Here is a 19,437-nt window from a genome sequence, read left to right on the forward strand (position 1 = left end):
TCAGCAACGTGTTTGAGAGCAGCCGCAGTTCCCGCAGGAGTTGCCACAGGCGTTGGTGGTAGCGCATGGGTTGCAGGGGAGCCTGGGGGTGGAGGGCGACACAGAGGTTTAGAATGGATTGGGGATGGGAGTGGAGAGAGTCCTATAAGCCTAGAAGCAGCCTATGATTTCTCATTGTTTGGAGCTAGTTGGAATCGAACTGGATTGTTACCAAATCTTTCTCTCTCCAGAATGCCATGTCCAAGATGGAAGAGGTGTCTTCTTAAATCGTCCCTTTGAAAAATATTATCTCATCCTCTTCAGCTCTTGTGGAAGTTAAAACCATCTGCCTAGCCCAATAGTTATTGTTGTGTCGATCTCTCCAACACCAAAGGCAGAGGCTGGGTTCCCTTCACTTTTTTTGCCTTTCACATTGGTGTAACCATCACAGATCACTGGGCACATAGTAGACAATTAATCTGTATTGTTTGGTGAATTGAAAATATGGGCTCACATGTGTGTCCCCACAATATCTTATAGTCCCACCATACATATTTTCCAGAAATCTTTAGCATCATACTCACTTGCAGTCCTCGCTCTCCAGCAGGCCCCGGTACGTGTTGATCTCGCACTCCAGCCGGGCACGGACGTCCAGCAGCACCTGGTACTCCTGGTTCTGCCGCTCCAGGTCACAGCGGATCTCCGCAAGCTGGGACTCCACGTTGCTGATCATGCACTGCAGCTGGGCCAGCTGGGAGCTGTAGCGGGCCTCAGACTCATTCAGCGTGTTTTCCAGGGAGTTTCTCTGTGGACAAGAACATGAAGAACATCAGGAAGCTACTCCTCTATACCTTTCTCTACATTGTTCCAAAGAAGCCACAGCTACAAGGTTAAGGAGCATGTCTGGTCTGAAGGGGAGCCCTGGAACTCCGATTCCCCGACCTGGCCTTTCTCCCCGGCAGGTCTGGACTATTAATACACACCAGGTTGTGCTGGGCCTGCAGCTCGATCTCCAGGGCATTGACCGTGCGTCTCAGCTCAATGATCTCCGCCTGGCAGGACTGCAGCTGCTCTGAGCTGGACACCACCTGCTTGTTCAGCTCCTGGCTCTGAAAGGTCCAAAGGGAAGAAGATGGCATGAGATGCTGCCTCCAGGGCCCTGCGGGACGTTGGTCCTGCGTGGCCACGGGCCTAGGCACCCACCTGCGTGGCGAACCATTCCTCCACGTCCCTGCGGTTGGTCTCCACCAGGGCCTCGTACTGACACCTGGTCTCGTTCAGCACACGGTTCAGGTCCACGGTGGGCGCCGCATCCACCTCCACATTGAGGCGGTCTCCGATCTGGCTACGCAGGGAGTTGACTTCCTGACAGAGGAAAGGGAAGGAGTGAACCTACAGACATGGATCCATTATCTTCCTACCACAGGAAAGTGAGCACAACCCAGCCAGGAGTGCATGAAAGAAAATACACTGATGGTTCCCAAAGACTGATGCATACAGTGTGTAGGAATAAATTCAAATAGGGACCACATCAATTCCTTTCTCAAAAACTTGGAACAACCTCACATTTTCTATAGGACTAACTCCCAACCATCCCTTTTCGTGTAGGTACTGCACACCCAGCCATACTGCTTCTTTGGCCACACTCAAATACACCCTGCTCCACCACTTCTGTGCCTTGGTTCAGCCTCCTCCCTCAGACTCGAACACCCAAGTATTGAAGTATTCCTCCTTTATCAAGACCTGCTTTTAGAAGAGTTCCTGTCTCATTTCAGGCAGGCTGGATTGTTCCTAGAGCATGCTGCTCATACGTCCCACAGGTTCTTATTTGCCTCTACCTTGTATTATATCAAAATGTTGACCTGGATGGCTCATCTCTCCACATGACACTGAGAACTCCTTAAATAGAAGGATCATATCTTTTTCATCTCCCTCCTCCAATTCCACCACCAAGTTCAGGACTAAACGGTGACTAGCAGAGAGTAAGGCTCAATAATGTTGTCCCTGAGCATCTCCCCAACACCTGTCTAGCTCTCACCCAGCTGCGTGAGAATTAGCAACTCTCTGGACTCCTTGATATGGATATAGCATCATCCTTCTCTGAGATAAGCTTGAGTTCTTCAGAGAAGGGTCCCAGGCTTGGGAGACTGACAGGAATTGCTTCCTGGTTCCCAATGCTAAAGGCTTAGCTCTGAAGTCTGCCTTTTTTACCCCCCACTCACCTGCTCATGGTTCTGCTTGAGGCACAGCAGCTCCTCCTTCAGGGACTCCACCTGGGCCTCCAGGTCAGACTTGCACAGGGTCAGCTCGTCCAGGATCCTGCGCAGGCTGTTGATGTCGGCCTCCACCAGCTGCCGCAGGGACAGCTCCGTCTCATACCTGTGAGCACAGATCAGAGTGGGAGGAGATCCAGGAAAGTAGCCCATCTTCCTGCCCCATGTCTTGTTTGGGTGGGATTGGCTTGGCTTCTAGCCTGTTCTCTCTCTTCCATGTTTCCTTCAAGCTCTGAAGAGTTGAGCTGGAGAGGCCTCCCAACTCACGCCAAAACCAGAAGTCTTCCACAGGGATTTGGGAGGTGGAGCCTCACACTCTCCTCTTAGTTTTGCCAGCTAATATACCACCAAATCTATCCATTCCCAAGAACAGTTGATTTCAATCTATGAATTTGAGTCGGAAGCCCTTCCGGAAAAATCAATATCGGAAGAAGAACTGGCAGTATGTGAGCGTGAATCCCTGTTTGAAATTGATTTTACATCATCGGAATTGAGTGGAGAAATAAAAAGGGGGAAACAGCTTTCTCTTCCCTTCCAGGCAACAATAAGTTCATAGGGCCATGAAAGAGCTAGTGGGGTCTTAGAGGTGACCTGATCCAGAAGTCTCAACGTACTTGGTTCTGAAGTCATCAGAAGCCAGCTTGGCATTGTCGATCTGCACCACCAGCCTGGCGTTCTCAGACTTGGAACTCAGAATCTAAAAACAAAATTCTACCATTAGGATCACTTGAACTTTAGAATCCCATATTGTTCAAAGAGCCAGCAGCTGTTGCGTTCCCATGCAGCCTACCCCCCTCACCTTCTGCTGGAGCTCCTCAATGGTCCGGAAGTAGGACTGGTAGTCCGGGCAGGCGAAGGGCACCTGTTGCTGGCACCACTCTTGGATGCGGCTCTCCAGCTCCGCGTTCTCCCGCTCCAGCTGGCGCACCTTCTCCAGGTAGCTGGCCAGGCGGTCGTTCAGGAACTGCATGGTCTCCTTCTCGTTGCCATTGAAGGAGCCCTCGCAGAGCCAGTCACAGCCGTCCACATTGGCAGGGATGTTGCAGGCCCCGGGCAGGGGGCAGGTGTGGCAGCTGGGGGCCACGCAGGGCCGGTGGGAGCAGCTGGTGTGGCAGCTCAGGTTGGGCAGGCAGCAGTTGTATGGCATGGTGCTGAAAGAGGTGATGGGAGAGCAGGTGAGCAGATGAGCTACTGGAGGTGATGTGGATGAAGTTTGAGCCTCTCCTTCCTCCACAGTCCTTTTATACCCTTAATGGTGGGTGGGGGCTTGGCATACAGCATAATTTCCTTACCTCAATGCTTCAGCTAATTTTTCTCCAAAATATGCTAGTTAGATGCCTCCAAAGAGTCCCCCCTCATCCCATAAAAGTATTCCATTCAGCTTGTGTCACATCAGGCTCCTCCTGGATGCTGGTGGTTGGTGAAATCAGAGGTTCATCAGATGCCTTCAAACGAGGAAGAACCAACACAGCCACAAATGGCTCTCCCCATTACTCAGAGAGGAGGACAGCAAGGAACATGGGGTGTAGCTCTTTGGGAATCAGGTACTCCTCACCCAGAAGGGATGGCCACTAGATTCCCTGGAAGGAAGGCTTGAGGTGAACACTCTTCTAAGTGGCCTTTTCCTCCCAAGTCTACCCACATTTCAATGTTGAGCTCAACTTGTCCTTTTGGAGAAACTTGTCCTGTATTAGCTGTGAAGATTCTGAGCATTTCTCAGTGGGAGTATTGGGTGGGACTTAGAGAATTTGCCGATACATGAAGGGATTGTAAATAATTGAGCATTCATGGTTGAGAAATGAGAAAGTAAAATGGAAAACGCTGACTCGGTGGTGATGGAGCTAAAGCTGTGGCAAACCGTGGCCCACAGACAGGGTCAGCCTGCTGCCTGATTTTGTAAATAAAGGTTTTTGGAACACAGACATCCCCAGTCATTAGATATTGTCTGTGGCTACTTTTGTGCTCCAGTGGCAGAGTTGGGTAGCTGTGATAGAAACCATATGGTCTGCAAAATCTTAAGTATTTACTATCTAGCCCTTGATAGGAAAAGTTGGCCAACCTGCACTGAAGCAACAGTCTTCCTAAAGATGAGAAAGAAAAGCAATATCTGGAAGGGAAATTACATTGGGAATAGTCCACAAGAATGAGAGTTCAGGGGACAGTGTTGGAGTATATATATGAAGCGTATTATATCACACTCACAAAGGAAAACCAGGATGAGGTGCTAGCAGGTATCTTTGTATCCATGGTGACCTTATCTCAAAGTCTCTGGAAACTTCTGTCACCTTATTCCTAGACTTACTCCTCTTTCTGAGAGCATTAAGCAACCCTAGAGGTGTGTCTATGCCAGCCTGAGAATCTCCCATAACAAGTTGCGATGCCTATAGAATGCAGCCTGACCATCATCCCTAAGAATTGGATACCATCTCTGGTAAGTGTGCTCCTTCCCATAACTCTTAGGATCAGGTTACCCTTTGACTCTTCCAAATCCTAGGGCATCTCCCCATTGCCCAACAATTAATCTCCTTAACAAAATAGGCTTCCCCACCTCTCCTTTCCCCTGCCACTCTATCTGTCCTTTGTTCTGCACAGAAATGAAGTCATGGTTCAGAAAGACATCCCAAAGATTCTTTATGGAACACAACATAAACCCCTTAAGGAGAATGTGTCCAGATTTCAAAGGCAGCACGGGAGGGGCAGAAAAGCACACATTGGGAGTTAAATGACCTGAGTTCACTTCCAGAGAAGTCAGTTCCCTTTTTTGAGTTTTGCTTTCCTCATTTCTTAAATGAAATTAATAATAATGCTGCCCACCTCATAAATTTTTCTGTGAAAAGTAAGATATTATATCTGCACAGATTTTTTCATTATCATCTGGGCACATCACTCCTGCTAACTCAGTGCTGGTCAAACCTTGCTCACTCACCTTATAAGCACTAGAGGCATGGAACTACAGCCAGGAATTAATCAACAAAATGCAAGTTTTAACATTAACTCAGCAGCTGGAATAGAACATTGGTAGATGGGCCAATGCCCCCATCCTTTCTGCGAAGTTCCTGATCTTGTGGTTTGGTGACCTCATTTGGGGTTGCATTGCCACTGAAGCCTCATTTCTGGCATTGGCATTGGAAAATGGGCTCTACTCATTCTCTGGGAATCCTCCAGCCTTACAGCTCTGTGCAAGCATTCATAACAAGATGATAGCAGTGGGGACGTTATGATGATGAAGCTACCACCATTTCATGAATACTTACATGCCAAACAATGTGGTAAGCACTTCTGCACGTTTTCTCATTTGATCCTCCCAACAACCCTATCAGGCTGGCCCTGTATTCCCATTTTACAAGTGAAGAAACAGGCTGGGAGAGGCTCAGAATTTTCCCAAGACAGCCAATAAGTGGCAGGGCTGGGATTTGAATAACTCGGGTGTCTGACTCTTGAGTCTGAACCTTAAGCACGGTCAGAAATCTTACATTTAGTGCAGAAGTGTCTCTGATTTTTTGAGAAAAAGGAAATCATATTCATTTCTGCTAGTTGCCTCTCCCTTTATAGCGTTTCCTTCTAGTCCCCTCTGGGGAACTTGGACCCCTTCAAAGGTCTTTCTGCCCAAGCAGTTCTCTCACCTAGCTACTCTTCGATAATCCCTCCCTGAATTAAGACCAACTCACACTCATTTTCTTCTCTCCACAGGGAAATGGCCATAATTTTGCATAATTGATTGATATGTCCAGTTTGGATATTGTTTTACCTTTTCTTAGCATCTAAGTAAGTGAGAAAGCACAACAGCACGATCTGAAGTGACTTAGAACCTTGGAGGAAACCTACCCGACCAATCCCGTAAAAGTTTACCTCAGCAGTAAGTTCCTTTTCCTAGAATTGAAGAATTCTGACACTGGAAGGACCTGACTTTACGGATGAGAAAACTGGGGCCCAGACAGTGAGGCAGGAAGGAAACAAACATCCGTAGGTTACTTTCCAGTCTGGTCGTCTGCATCCCCACCCCAAGCCTGGTGTTCAGATTCCATCATCATCGCCGTGTATCACAGTTGAAAAAACTGAGAACTTGGGAGGAAATTTAACCTGCCAAAGTTCACACAGGTAAGTAGACTCAAGTCCGCCTGGCCCATGACACCTCACTCAGAGTTAGAGAGATGAGATGCTGACCCAGGCGAGGGCAGACAAAACACAAGGACTGAGGGAAAATGTGGAAAGGAGATCATGAATTCTGAGGCCAGCTCTGAGCCCATGGACAAGAAGACACATTGCTTTGCTCCTCAGTAAACTGGGGGTTAAGGTGTGACAAATTCCACAAGCTCGTCATGAGGCGTGACTCCTGGAAGTAATGGGATGGGTTTCTCAAAAGGAAGCTTCCAGGCACTCCTGGACAGCCCTGCTCTTCTTCCTGTAGATGCTGACCACACCCTCAGACCTCACAGGGCTCCAACAGTGACCTTGACCCCAGATATGAGAAGCGAAAGAAGTATGCCTTAGCTCAACCCCTTAGCAAATATAAACGTGGCAGGGGAAACAGAAAAGAGAGGAACTAGCAACAGTATTCAGGTGGCGAGCTGGGGAGAAAAGCAAACGTCTGAGGGTGGCGTCCATAGTCTGCTAAGAGTTCAGACCTGGACAGCCCAGGAAACAGGCCACCAAAGAGCGTTGGACAAGCTGGATAAAGGCAGCCAACTGAGAAGGGATCTGAGCCCCTGTCAGAAGACGGGCCTGAGGCCAAAGAGTTTCAAATAATACTGAGTAGAGCAGACACTTCTGGTGTGTGGTTCAATGGGGGATTTAAAAAGGAAAGAGGCTGCCATGTGAAAAACTACACGACAGGATACAAATTCTGCCCTTTGCCATTAAGAAGCTACTAACATGTTGGACAGGCAGTGATCATAATTATTAATAATCCTAATTAAAATACCTGGTTTACAAAGTAGTGTTTCTGTAAACACAAAGAGCCTCTTGGCAAGTGTATAGAGTAGGGAGAGAAGAGATTGCTGTCTCCTTTTTAACTTTGTAGGAAACTGAAGCTCAAAGAAGCCAAGTGGCTTGTCTAAGGACACAGAGCTGGTAAGAGTAAGTTAGGGCTAGAACCCAAGTTCTGGTAACTGGTTCACCATGTGGCTCATTAGAATCACCTGGGGAGCTTTTAACCTCCCCCCATCCCAGTGGCCAGCCTGAATCCCAGACAAATTAAATCAGAGCCTGAGGACAGACTTGAGCCTCCACACTTTTCTAGAGTCCCAGGTAATTCCAAGGCCCAACCAAGGTTGAGAATCACTGTTTGGGTGTGAGTTTGATGATGGCAAGCACCTTGCAACAATTAAAAAGCCACATGGACTTGTTTAAGGGAACATAGAACACATTCATTTACAAAATTAAAGAGAGGCTACAATAACTGAGACTTTTGTTTTTAAGAAAGCAAACATCCAGTGATGTGGCCTCTGCTCAGATCATGTTTAGAGCTTTCTGCATTGGCAATGTCCTTACCCTTTTAATTACCTGGTTTATTGGTAGCAAACCTTTGCCCTCTGAGGATGGGTTTGATTTTTGGAAGCTGTTCATAAGAGAAGCCCTGTGACTGAGGTGGACAATCAAGTGAGATAATAAAATACTCTGTGTGCTTGAGGCTCATAATTGACTCTAAAGCCAATTCCCAAAGAAAATTAGCTGGAATCTGTGTGTAGGGGACAACTTTGAAGAATGTCATTGACCTGGATGCATTAGTTCTGCTCTGGTTTTTAAATCATTCTCTATACTTTATAGTGGTGTCTTATGTGCAACTGTAGATAGAACCTGAGTCAATTCCCATCATTGCTAATGACCAACTGTGATCTCGAGTGTTTCTGAGGTCTCAATTCCTAATCTGTAAAATGGGTTTAATTTGTGATGAAGGTTGATTAGATTAAGGTCCCAGTATTTCACCTGACCCATGGTAGATAGTCACTAGATGGGCGCTGTATTAGTTTTCTATTGCTGTGTCACGAATTACCACAGACTCAGTGTCTTAAAACAACATAAACATATTATCTTAGAGTTCTGACGTCAGATGTCTAACATGAGTCTAAATTCAGGGTATTAGTTTCACTGGGTTAAAATCAAGATGTTGTCAGGGCTGACTCTTCTCTGGAGGCTACAGAGGAGAATTCACTTCCGTGCCCATCCCAGCTCCTACAGGCTGCGTTCCTTGGCTTATGTCCCTCTTCCTCCATCTTCGAAGCCAGCAATGAATGGCCAAGTCCTCTCCTATCACATCACTCTGACTTTGTCCAGGGTCACATCTCCCTCTGACTTTCTTCTCCTGCCTCCCTCTTCCACTTTTTAGAATGCTTACATTGCCTCTCTCCCCACCAGATAATTCAGAACCATCTCCCTATTTTCAGGTCAGCTGATTGGCAACTTTAATTCCATTTGCAACCTTAATTTCCCTTTGCCATGTAACCTAATGTATTCTCAGTTTCCGGAAGTTAGGACATGAACATCTTGGGGTGGGGGGCATTCGTCTGCCTACCACAGGAGCTATTAGTATTACTTTGCATTATTATATAATAATACATGTAAGCAGGATATGGAGTAAAAGAACAAGCAAAGTGACAGAGGGCCTCTGGATTGAGCTTGACCTCAGATTTGCAGGAAATGAGGCACAGTGGCAAATCACAGCAGAGAAGGAATTCCAGGGCAGAAGCTTCTCACAAGCAAAGCAACAGGGTTCGCAAATCTGAATCCATGCTGAAAACTTGAGTTTTAAAAATAAGGATCAAGTGAGAAATTATCATAGAAAGAATAGGTTTTTTTTCCAAAGAAATTATCATCTCAATTTATTTGATTATTTCAGTACACAGGACGGTTTCGCCAAAGCAGGGTCCGATATCTACTCCAAAAAGCCCCGTGTGCTGGGTCCATTAGTGGGAAAAGGAGATCTGACTGGTCTCTGATCTCTTTCTCTCAAAGCGATCCTCTGAGATTTCAGCAAAGTCAGTGCTCATCACTCCAGCGGGTCCTCATTAGAGTTAAATAAAGATTTCTTCCTTGATCAACGTTGTTGCCGTCAGCCCTGAGCACTTACTCGTTTCAGTGCTCAGAGACTTGCTTCCAGCACCAGCCTGACTGCTGACACTGCCACAAGGCCGTGCCAGAAAGCAGTACCATTGGGGGACTCTTCTATCAACTTTAACAAATTGTAAATAACCTGCAGCCAAGGACTGTGTCTTTATTCGTCTCCTTCATCCCTCCTTCTGGAGTCTACACAGAGTACGTATTCCACAGCTGCTGACTGAACTGAATTGGGAAGGATCCACGTGTCACAAGAAGAGCTAATGGGGTATCTAACACCTAGAGCCAGGGAGGGGAAGAGACTATCTGGACACCCAGGGGGACAGTGATCCCACCACACGGGAAAGGAGCAAGTCCTGGGCACGGCCCCACAAGCCAGAGGATGCCCATGTGGGGTGTTCCTGAGGCTGCCTGGGCTACCAGTAAGCCAGAATATTACAATACTGGATCCTAAACTTCTGCTGAAAAAGGACGTGTTTTTCAGGACCTTTTTCCAGCCCCCAGCTCATGCCCCTTCAGTTCAGATTTCGATACCAGCTGCCTGGGAGATGTCAAGGTCAAGAGGAGAGAGTGAGAAATATCCAGCAATGGTCAAGGGGAGGTGGCAGCCACGGCCTGCACTATCTCCTACTGTTCTGCCTGCTGGGGATCTTGACCAAGGGGTTCAGCTTCCTGACAAGTAGCCAGGAGCTGGACATCCTCGGCCATGGGCCCAGGGGGGCAGGCCAGGCATCGCCCACCAGGCGTGGAATGGCTCTTGCATCTGAGACTCAGCCCATTATATGGCCTGACTTTTAAGTGGCTTTTTATTTTTTATAGAGTACTCAAGTGATGAGTGTGTTGAAACAAACAAATACCAGTGACAAAGGCTTCTGCTGTGCCAGGGAAATCAAGTTTATTAGGAGTTTACAAGGGAGGGCCACTGCTGCTACAGAGGATTTTCTGAGCAAGCAAAGGAGGAGACAGACCCTGACAAAGGAAACAGTGGTCAAGGAATGGTCTGGAGCAGGTTGAGGTGGCTGGTGAGTTTCTTGGCCACCTTCCCGGGGTGGCTCCAGCCATGCAAGCTGTGTTTTCAGGCCCTTTGTGTTGAACAAACCAGGACCAGACCAGAGCTCCAGAGCCCCGGGCCCTGCCTCCTTGCTCCTCTGGCAGTCCCTGGGCTCTAGCGCACGAAGGAATTGCAGGGTCCACAGCGGGGCCGGGGGGCACAGGGCACGCAGGTGGCAGGAGGGCCACAGGGAGCACAGGGGACACAGGGATTGGAGACGCAGGGCCCGATGGGCTTGCCACATGCGTTGGTTGTGGCGCAGGGGTTGCAGGGCAGCCTGGAGACAAAGAATGACATTGAAGGTGAGTTAAGGGAGGCTCATAATCTTGTATCAGCGAAATGCCTATCAGGGCTTTTCTTGGTCTGTAACAGAGAAAGCCACAGGCTCATCTTGCCACTGGCCTCCCCATTGTCTACAGAAAACACTAGACAGAAAACTCCAAAAACCTGGCTTCTAGTCCCAACTCTTTCTACTCCTAGCTGATGAACTTGGGCAAACTTCTCCAAGCTCCAGCTTCTTTACTCATAGACTGGGAAAAGTACTGATCCAGCCTGCCTGCCAGTTATGATAAGGTCAGATAAGTCAGTGCATGGAAATGCACTCTCCATGCCATGCAGTGTCATAAAATGTAAAAATACCATTGATCACATATCAATATTCTATTAGAATGCAAGCATTGGCTGTACAATTTCAGTTTGTACATCAAACAATTTCTGCCATAAACAATTTTATGTTTTTAATTATGGCCATATTTTGTGGTCTGGGTTCAGTTTGAGCATGTCTGGTGTGAAGGCAATTTCCATTCCAAGGTATGCAATCTTTGCATGGAATCCAACTAGCAGTATGCTCCTGTGTATATGTCTTTATCAAACACCTCCAGCTGGGTACTCACTTGCAGTCCTCGCTCTCCAGCAGGCTCCGGTATGTGCTGATCTCGCACTCCAGCCGGGCACGGACGTCCAGCAGCACCTGATACTCCTGGTTCTGCCGCTCCAGGTCACAGCGGATCTCCGCAAGCTGGGACTCCACGCTGCTGATCAGGCCCTGCAGCTGGGCCAGCTGGGAGCTGTAGCGGGCCTCGGTCTCATTCAGCGTGTTTTCCAGGGAGTCTCTCTGTGGACAAGAACATGAAGAATATCAGGGAGCTGCTCCTCTATACCTTTCTCTACATTGTTCCAAAGAAGCCACACTCCAAGGTTAAGGAGAGTGTCTGGTCTGAAGGGGAGCCCTGGGACTCTGATTCCCAGACCCGGCCTTTCTCCCCGGCAGTTCTGGACTATTAATACACACAAGGTTGTGCTGGGCCTGCAGCTCGATCTCCAGGGCGTTGACCGTGCGTCTCAGCTCGATGATCTCTGCCTGGTAGGACTGCAGCTGCTCCGAGCTGGACACCACCTGCTTGTTCAGCTCCTCGGTCTGAAATGTCCAAAGGGAAGAAGACGGCATGGGATGCCGCCTCCAAGGCCCTGCGGAAACTCAGTCCTGCGTGGCCACGGGCCTAGGCACCCACCTGCGTGGCGAACCATTCCTCCACGTCCCTGCGGTTGGTCTCCACCAGGGCCTCGTACTGACACCTGGTCTCGTTCAGCACACGGTTCAGGTCCACGGTGGGCGCCGCATCCACCTCCACATTGAGGCGGTCTCCGATCTGGCTACGCAGGGTGTTGACTTCCTGTAGATGCAGAAAACATAGAAATGGCTATCTTCAGTGAAGAATGGACTTGAGAAATGGCATTGCCTGTTGAAGCCCTAGTAGTTTATCTCCTCAAGCAAAATGTTCTGATCTCCACATAGCACAACCCCCTCCTCACTATTACTGTGCAAATGCACTTGGATTCCAAAAAGAATTCTCAAGGACTTGATTGAACACCACTGAAGAATGAACTAATGCCTGGCTTTAGATTGGTTGCAGAAGATCTCAGGATGCAAAGAGTTGATTGTATAATTTCAGATTGCATAGCAAACAATTATTCCCATCAAGTAAGAAATAAGATCATCTTGTCTCAGGAAGGGGGAGAAGGAGGGGCCTCAAATAATTTTTCACAAAACCTTGAAAGGATGGAGATTCAGATTCCTCAGGGTTGATGCTGTGGGTTTTGGGGAGCAGCTGAGTTTGCTCAGCACTGATAAAGCAACACCTGGATTCATTCTACAGCTCAGGGACCAATCACAAGCAGATGGAGACACACTGGGAAGCTCAAGTGACGCACCAGTTGTGAGCATAAGATGCATCCTATCTGGGATCGTGGAGAGATTTCATCACCCTCAAATGTTTCTTTCATCATGATGCTTTGGTGTTTTTTAAGGAATTTGTAAATCTACCCTCAGCCTGGTATTCCTGATTCAGCCACTCCAAATCACTAAAGCAACCCTCAGCATGAGGCTGATCCAGATGTCTTGATTTTAATTTCTGGCCTCACCTGCTCATGGTTCTGCTTGAGGCACAGCAGCTCCTCCTTCAGGGACTCCACCCGGGCCTCCAGGTCAGACTTGCACAGGGTCAGCTCGTCCAGGATCCTGCGCAGGCTGTTGATGTCGGCCTCCACCAGCTGCCGCAGGGACAGCTCTGACTCATACCTGTGGAAGGACAAGGTCAGAGCGGTAACTGGCAGACCATCAAGACCCCCAGTGTTGATCTTTGATAATAACCCCATCCACCCTGTCTTCCCACTTTCCCCAGTGAGTAGACCCAGGAGACAGAGCTCTGGAGGCTTGGTTAAGACCTAATATTGATCCAAAATTAAACAGATGGATTTGAGTGCTCATCTATTATTGTGATTCTTTTGCATGTTTTCCCCAAACCTCTAGAGAATCCTTCACAACTGATGGATTCATCTGTTGCTGGGTAAGCTATGGAAGCCCCTTTTCTTGAGGCATTAAATGCAAATGTGTGGACCTCGGCACTAATTCTGAGCAACTCACTTGGTTCTGAAGTCATCCGTGGCCAGCTTGGCATTGTCAATCTGCACCACCAGCCTGGCATTCTCAGACTTGGAGCACAAGATCTGGGGAATGACAGATTGCTTAGAGAGGATTGAAAACAAACGTGAAACATCAACTTCCTTGGAATGGCTTTAAAAGCCATTCTGAGGGTAGAAAGGGGTAAGCAAGAAATATGATGGCATAGAAGCAGGAAACATAGCTTCTCTGCCACAGATTGAGAATCATAGCCACTTTCTTATTTAGAGATGACAGGAAGGCCCCTCACCTTCTGCTGGAGCTCCTCAATGGTCCGGAAGTAGGACTGGTAGTCTGGGCACGCATAGGGCACCTGCTGCTGGCACCACTCGCGGATGTGGCTCTCCAGCTCCGCGTTCTCCCTCTCCAGCTGGCGCACCTTCTCCAGGTAGCTGGCCAGGCGGTCGTTCAGGAACTGCATGGTCTCCTTCTCGTTGCCATTGAAGGAGCCCTCGCAGAGCCAGCCGCAGTTGCCCACGTTGGCAGGGATGTTGCAGGCCCCGGGCAGGGGGCAGGTGTGGCAGCTGGGGGCCACGCAGGGCCGGGTGTGACAGCCCAGGTTGGGCAGAGAGCAGTTGTACAGCATGGTGCCGGGAGGGTTTGCGGTGCCCGATGTGAGGCAGAGTCCTGGTTCTCCTGAGAGTTTGTGCATCTCCTTCCTCCGGGAGCCTTTGTACCCTCTCCACAGAGGGTGTGGACACAGTTATGTAATGTCTTTCTTCTTTTTACTTCTTTACTTGTTTCCAAATGCCTTTCCCTTCAGTCTGTTATTTGCCTTGCTCAGGAGAGTCCCTTGTCCCATAAAATTCTTTACTTGGGCTTCTTGCTAAGTCAGGACTCTTCTCTAGACAGCCAACCCATGAAATCAGAGTTTTGTAGTAGACCTTCAAAGACACCACACCATCAGCCCAAGTATGTGTCCTTGTTAATTGGGTGTTGGTCCATTCTGCAGGCCCATAATCAGACTCATCTCCTGGCCCACTTGGTATTTCTAAAATGAGGCTGGGATTAGTTTAAGGAAGAAGTTGCACTGAGTGGCAGCAGTAGACTCTCTTTCTATCTGCATTAAGAGAAGCATCTTTAAATGATGCAGCACCACAAACCTTGGAAGCCTTGAAGTAAATGTTATGGTTTGATTTGGGCCAAGGCTGAGAAGTTTGGGATAGCTGGTTGTGTTTTAAGGGACCATGTGATACCTCCTGTATCATCAAAAAGAATGGTGGAGGGGAGAGTTTGAAAGGTAGAGGCTTGATAATTCATTTGAGAACAATTATCCCCGCCAGAGAAAGGGATAATTTTGAAAGAGGGCTGAAAAATACTTGCTGAAAGATGCATACCAATGCTTTGAAACTATCTAGGAAAAGTATCTGGAGGCAGCTGTGAGAGAAAGGAGTGAGGAAGTGTTTGTAGAGCTTTTCTACTGAGCTGTCCGTAGCATCAAAACAGAGCAAGTGGGTATGTTGAGAAAGTCTGGAGATTTAGCCCAGAGGGGCCTCCACAAGCATGAAATCTCTTGAAATTTGTCTTAAAACTTCATGTGAAATTACCTATATTCCACAATATATCCATGTTGGCTTTAACATAAAAAATCGTGTTTTAAAATTTCCAGTTAAGCTTCCCAATGTTTTCCTCAATTCCCTAAATAAAATGAAAACACCAGGAAGATGCAACACATCCTGTCCTGGGCTCCTCATTCCCCAGCCCTGCTGGGTTACAGTGGGGCTGCTTGAAGAACGAAAGGTGTAAAGGACTCTTTGGTCTGTATAATTGAATCCACAGACTTGGGCACCAGGAAAGAAAATGCTAAGACACAGCATAAGCCGGAGATTTCCTAAGTCAAGCTGGAAGTCATTTGGGATTGATTTGAGAGGTGAAGGCCTGAAGAAGGGATGCCCAAAGTTCCGAATATATATAAGTTGCATAATTATAGACCACTGGATACCACCTGCATCTCAGGTGGCTGTACCCCAGCCTCTGCTGTGGCTTTGGCTGCCAGCCCAGTCTAAAGTTTTATTGACAATTTGTTGGAGTCCTTCTCCCATTGAGCTTTCATGATAGTATTCACATGGTGCTCTACTTGAGTCTCAGATAAAAGGTCCTTCTTTCCAAGGCCATTATCGCTGCTTATTATAATGCCATTCAGATGAGAGGTCCCACAGCACTACAAAGAAGCCCCAGACTTATAATATAACCTAAATTTTTTTGTTTTCCTCCAAGACAATTAAAGCAGTAGAGACAGGTGGGTCCTGAGGCAGGCATCACTGAGACTTTCCAGAAGACAGATGTGAGGTGAGGAGGCAGCGGTCAGCTTCCATCTCACATCTCCTGGGCTTGGGGCAAATGGAAAGAGCTGTGCTTTCAAATCATGAGAGCTCACTCGATGAGAACAGTGCAACTCTTGTCAGCTTGCTCCAAAGCACTGGCTTTCCAGCTCAGAGCTGTTTCTGGAAACAACCCTTCCTTCCTCCCCACCCAGGGAGCTTTCACCCTGAGCTCAGACTGAATATCGTCAGCATGCCACAAGCTCTTTGGTCTTATCTAATGATTGACCAGCGCGGCCTCGTGGAGCCTTTAGTCAAAGGAGGATGCTTAGGTTCTAAGTATGAGAAGAGTTAAGGATTGGGTAAACAAAAAGGCAAAAATAGAATTGGTGTGCAATGCAGAGAGATCAGAGAAATAGAGATGGAAGAAAGAAGTGGTATGTTTAATAAGAGATAAGAACACAAAGGAAATAAAAGGAGAAAACCTGGAATGCACCCTCAGAACCGTGCAGGACCATGCTAACCGGATAAAGCTAGCCCATTTTTGAATGAGTAAACCTGGAGAATGCAAAGCTGAGAAGTAGCCAAGACAATCTGAGTTAATGGACAGAAGAATGGCCCACCCTGCTGAATGTCCTGGGAGATATAAATGGAGATGACTCATAAAAGGTCCGGAGACACTGGGACCACAGCTTCCAAGTCCTCTGAAAGAAGTGACATTGTCCCAAGCTGTCCAGACCAGAGCATCACCACCACGATCCAGTCTGAGGTTTTGTTTTTTTGTGTGTGTGTGGCTGAAAAATGCACTGTTGTCTACACCCAGGCAGAGGAAAGCCAAAAAGGAACAACACTGTCTGTTCCTGAGTAAATAAAGAGTGTGGAGAGGAGAAAGAAAAAAGCAAACAGGGATAGACAGATCTGCACTGGCTTGCAGGTGGTGGTCAATCGGAAGCCGCACAGAAGCTGGATGCGGGAAAGAACCCCTGTAACCTGCCGGCTACCCCGCAGAATCTGAAATGGCACAGGAGTTCAGAATAGAGACAGCAGACAGACTGGCTGGTAAGTAGACATAATGTTGCCATCCCTTGTAGATCTAGTCTCTTTCTTATCATGTCTTCAAAATGTCATAGGCTTGAGTGGATTTGCTACTTGAATTAGTGGGGAAGTTGGGACTCCAGAGTTGTAAGGTCCCCATGACCTCACACAGGCGAGGAGTGGACTTCCTGTACTCTCTTCCTTTCCTAATTGGTATATTTGCAAATTTTATTCATTCGGGGAGAAATGGAGCAGCCAATGGACTAGCAAACCCACTTTCTCTATTTAGTTCAATTTAATTCAAAATGTTTATTGAGCTGCTTCTCTGTGCCTGGCTGGTGCTGGGCGTGGGACTAAATTGAAACAGAAGAATCATAGTTCTGATAGAGGATTGTCTTCCTGTAACCTTGGAGACCACAGCATGGGTAGTGATCGGTGATCCCCGTGCCTTACTTGGGCATTGCAGCTTTCCCATGGGATCCCTGGGTGTCCGGATGAGTTTCAAATCAAGTGAAAGACGCTTTGGGCAGGTGCAGGGTGAGGAGGATTCGGGGATGTGGTATGGTGCAGAAGAATGAAAAGAGGCCAGGGTAAATCCCCCAAAGGAAAGGGAAATAGAAGAGGGAATGAGCTCAGTGGAGAAAATCCGAGGCAGCTGCGGATCCACTGCAGACACATTCGCATCCTCACAATCAGAGAGAGGAACTGGGGTTGGAGGCATTTGCAGAGGGCCTCGGAGGTCCATGCATAAATGTATAGATTGTCTGAGAACCCGGGAGGAGGAGGGAGAGAGGGGGCTGAGGGAGATTTGGGTACAGTGAACAGCATAAAGGGACAGCCTGGCCCCAGGGGAGGCCCAGGAAACAGCCAAAGGCCAAAAGCACAGCCCAAAATGCTGTGGTCGGGGTGGGGAGGACACTGCAGGATGGGAGGAAGCACCAGGAGGATTATCCTTGGGGAGATCCTCAGAACCTGAAATGCCTTTTCCCTTAAAATCCATCCCAGCCATTTCACCCCAGCCTCTGAGAGTGGGTCTGAAGGTGAAGTTTTATCCAGCTGTGCCTTCAACAAAGCCCTTAGCAGCTCCATGGGGAAAGACTGAGGGGCCAGGAATGAAAAGACTTGTGCTTGTGTGCACAGCTCTGCCCCTCACCATACGTGACACCTTGGAGAGGTCATTTTACCTCCCGGCCAAAAACGTCCCCCGCAGCAAAAGGCCTATCTCTTAGGGTGGTTTGAGGGCTCAATTTGACAACACACATGAAAATGCCTTGTAAAGGGAACATGGATAAGGGATTCTGGCTTTGTCTTCTCTTATTTCTCAATATACAAAGTAGTTTTAGTAATGGTGGGGGCGGGGGTGGGAGTGGCTTGGCCACCTTTGTTAATTCCCACTCAGAATTACTTGGGTCCTCAAGCGTCAAACTTCTTTGTGATACTGTAAAACCTTCATGCCTTGCACCACCCTTTGCGGCATAAATTCCCCCAAAATTGTTCCTCTAGCATCAACACTCTCATTTCCTTCAAGGAAAAGGAATCAAAACAATGGGGCAATTATGGTTCTGCCTTCAAGCTGACAAAGTCTGAGACTTGGCCTCTGTGAAGCACAGTGGTTAAGAGCACGATGCTGGGGGCAGACTTCCTGGACTTGAATCCTGGCTCCACTACCAGCTGTGAAACCTTGGGCATGTTACTCAACCTCGCTGTGCTTTAGTTCCTCATTTGCAAAATGGGATAGCAATAGCACTGACTTCACAGGATTGCAGTAATGATTAAATGAGTTTACATATACAAACCATAACTTAGATCAGTGCTTGGCTCATAGTAATGTAAACTTCAGTGACCGGTGATAGTGATGAAGGCAGTGATGATGGTGACAATGATAATGGTGGTAGTGATGGTGACAATGGTGGTGATGATAGGCTGTTTGATTTCCAGGGAAGTTCTTCACACTTTCCAAGTGTAATGATTCCTTCTACCCAGCCTTTCTTTCCAGGACCCCAAACTACTTCACACACACACACACACACACACACACACAAGCACGTGCGCGCGTGCATTCACACACACAGTGTCTCATGAAAGCTAATTTTTTAATTATAAGTGACACTAAATCAAGGCATTAGTTGTGAACTTAAGAAACAGGTCAATCACCCTGGGGCCCCACTGATTCATTTCATGTCACCAGAAGAGTCCTTCAACCACTGAATGACTCACCTTCTCTCCTTCTCCCTTAAATGGGAAGAACAGTGCATACCTACTCTGTCATGGTGCAAGAATAAGTGGGTTTATTTTGTTAGACAGCTTTGAACTTGTTGGATGAAAGGAGCTATTAAAGTACAAAGGAGGAAATGAGGGTGCTTGGGCCAGTTAGTAAATTAAGTTTAATCAAGTTTGTGCTTTCTTGGTGAGACCTACTCTCGGGTAAGTGCCTCAGGGATATGTCACCTGTGTCTGATCACCTCCGCCACTTGGGAAGAAAGCAGAGGCAGGCAAGGGAGCCGGGGGAGGAGGGCAGATGGCAGCACTTACCCTTCCAGAGCTTCCTTCCATGAAGTCCTGATGCTTCCCAAGCAAAGCGATCCTGTCTACGTGGACAGTGGCCAACAGGGACTGGGCTTGAAAGGGCCTGGAGGCTGAGAGAGCAACCAGGTTCTCACTTACACTCCCCCCAGCCTTGGGGTTTGGGGCTGTGGTCACTCCTGCAGCCACAGGCCCTGATCCAGGTGGATATAGATTAAACAACCATCAGATATACTTGTAAATTTTTCAGCAAACTACTCCGATTCAGAGTTTATAGTGCAGTAAGGGAAGGCGAGCTCTAGC

The 19,437-nt window shown here is 47.8% G+C and overlaps 2 protein-coding genes across 3 annotated transcripts; both read right to left on the minus strand.

Moving 5' to 3' along the window:
* On the minus strand, nucleotides 1–3,533 carry LOC119513398 (keratin, type I cuticular Ha3-I). The gene is made up of 7 exons (XM_037808578.1): nucleotides 3,052–3,533; nucleotides 2,867–2,949; nucleotides 2,202–2,358; nucleotides 1,183–1,344; nucleotides 963–1,088; nucleotides 564–784; nucleotides 1–82 (listed from the first exon to the last, which is right to left on the minus strand). The coding sequence occupies exons 1-7, from the start codon at nucleotides 3,397–3,399 to the stop codon at nucleotides 1–3; spliced, it is 1,179 nt and encodes a 392-aa protein (XP_037664506.1). The 5' UTR covers nucleotides 3,400–3,533.
* A 6,937-nt stretch (nucleotides 3,534–10,470) lies between these two features.
* Nucleotides 10,471–13,901, minus strand: LOC119513488 (keratin, type I cuticular Ha1-like). Of its 2 annotated transcripts, none has more exons than XM_037808727.1 (7): nucleotides 13,566–13,901; nucleotides 13,280–13,362; nucleotides 12,778–12,934; nucleotides 11,868–12,029; nucleotides 11,648–11,773; nucleotides 11,250–11,470; nucleotides 10,471–10,633 (listed from the first exon to the last, which is right to left on the minus strand). In XM_037808727.1, the coding sequence occupies exons 1-7, from the start codon at nucleotides 13,899–13,901 to the stop codon at nucleotides 10,471–10,473; spliced, it is 1,248 nt and encodes a 415-aa protein (XP_037664655.1). The 2 variants fall into 2 exon arrangements, with proteins under 2 accessions (XP_037664655.1, XP_037664656.1); XM_037808728.1 differs by having other exon boundaries at nucleotides 11,250–11,466; nucleotides 11,644–11,773.
* Nucleotides 13,902–19,437: the final 5,536 nt, after the last annotated feature.

Source organism: Choloepus didactylus, chromosome 18 (assembly GCF_015220235.1).
Source record: "Choloepus didactylus isolate mChoDid1 chromosome 18, mChoDid1.pri, whole genome shotgun sequence".
In the NCBI taxonomy this organism is placed as follows: Eukaryota; Metazoa; Chordata; class Mammalia; order Pilosa; family Megalonychidae; genus Choloepus; species Choloepus didactylus.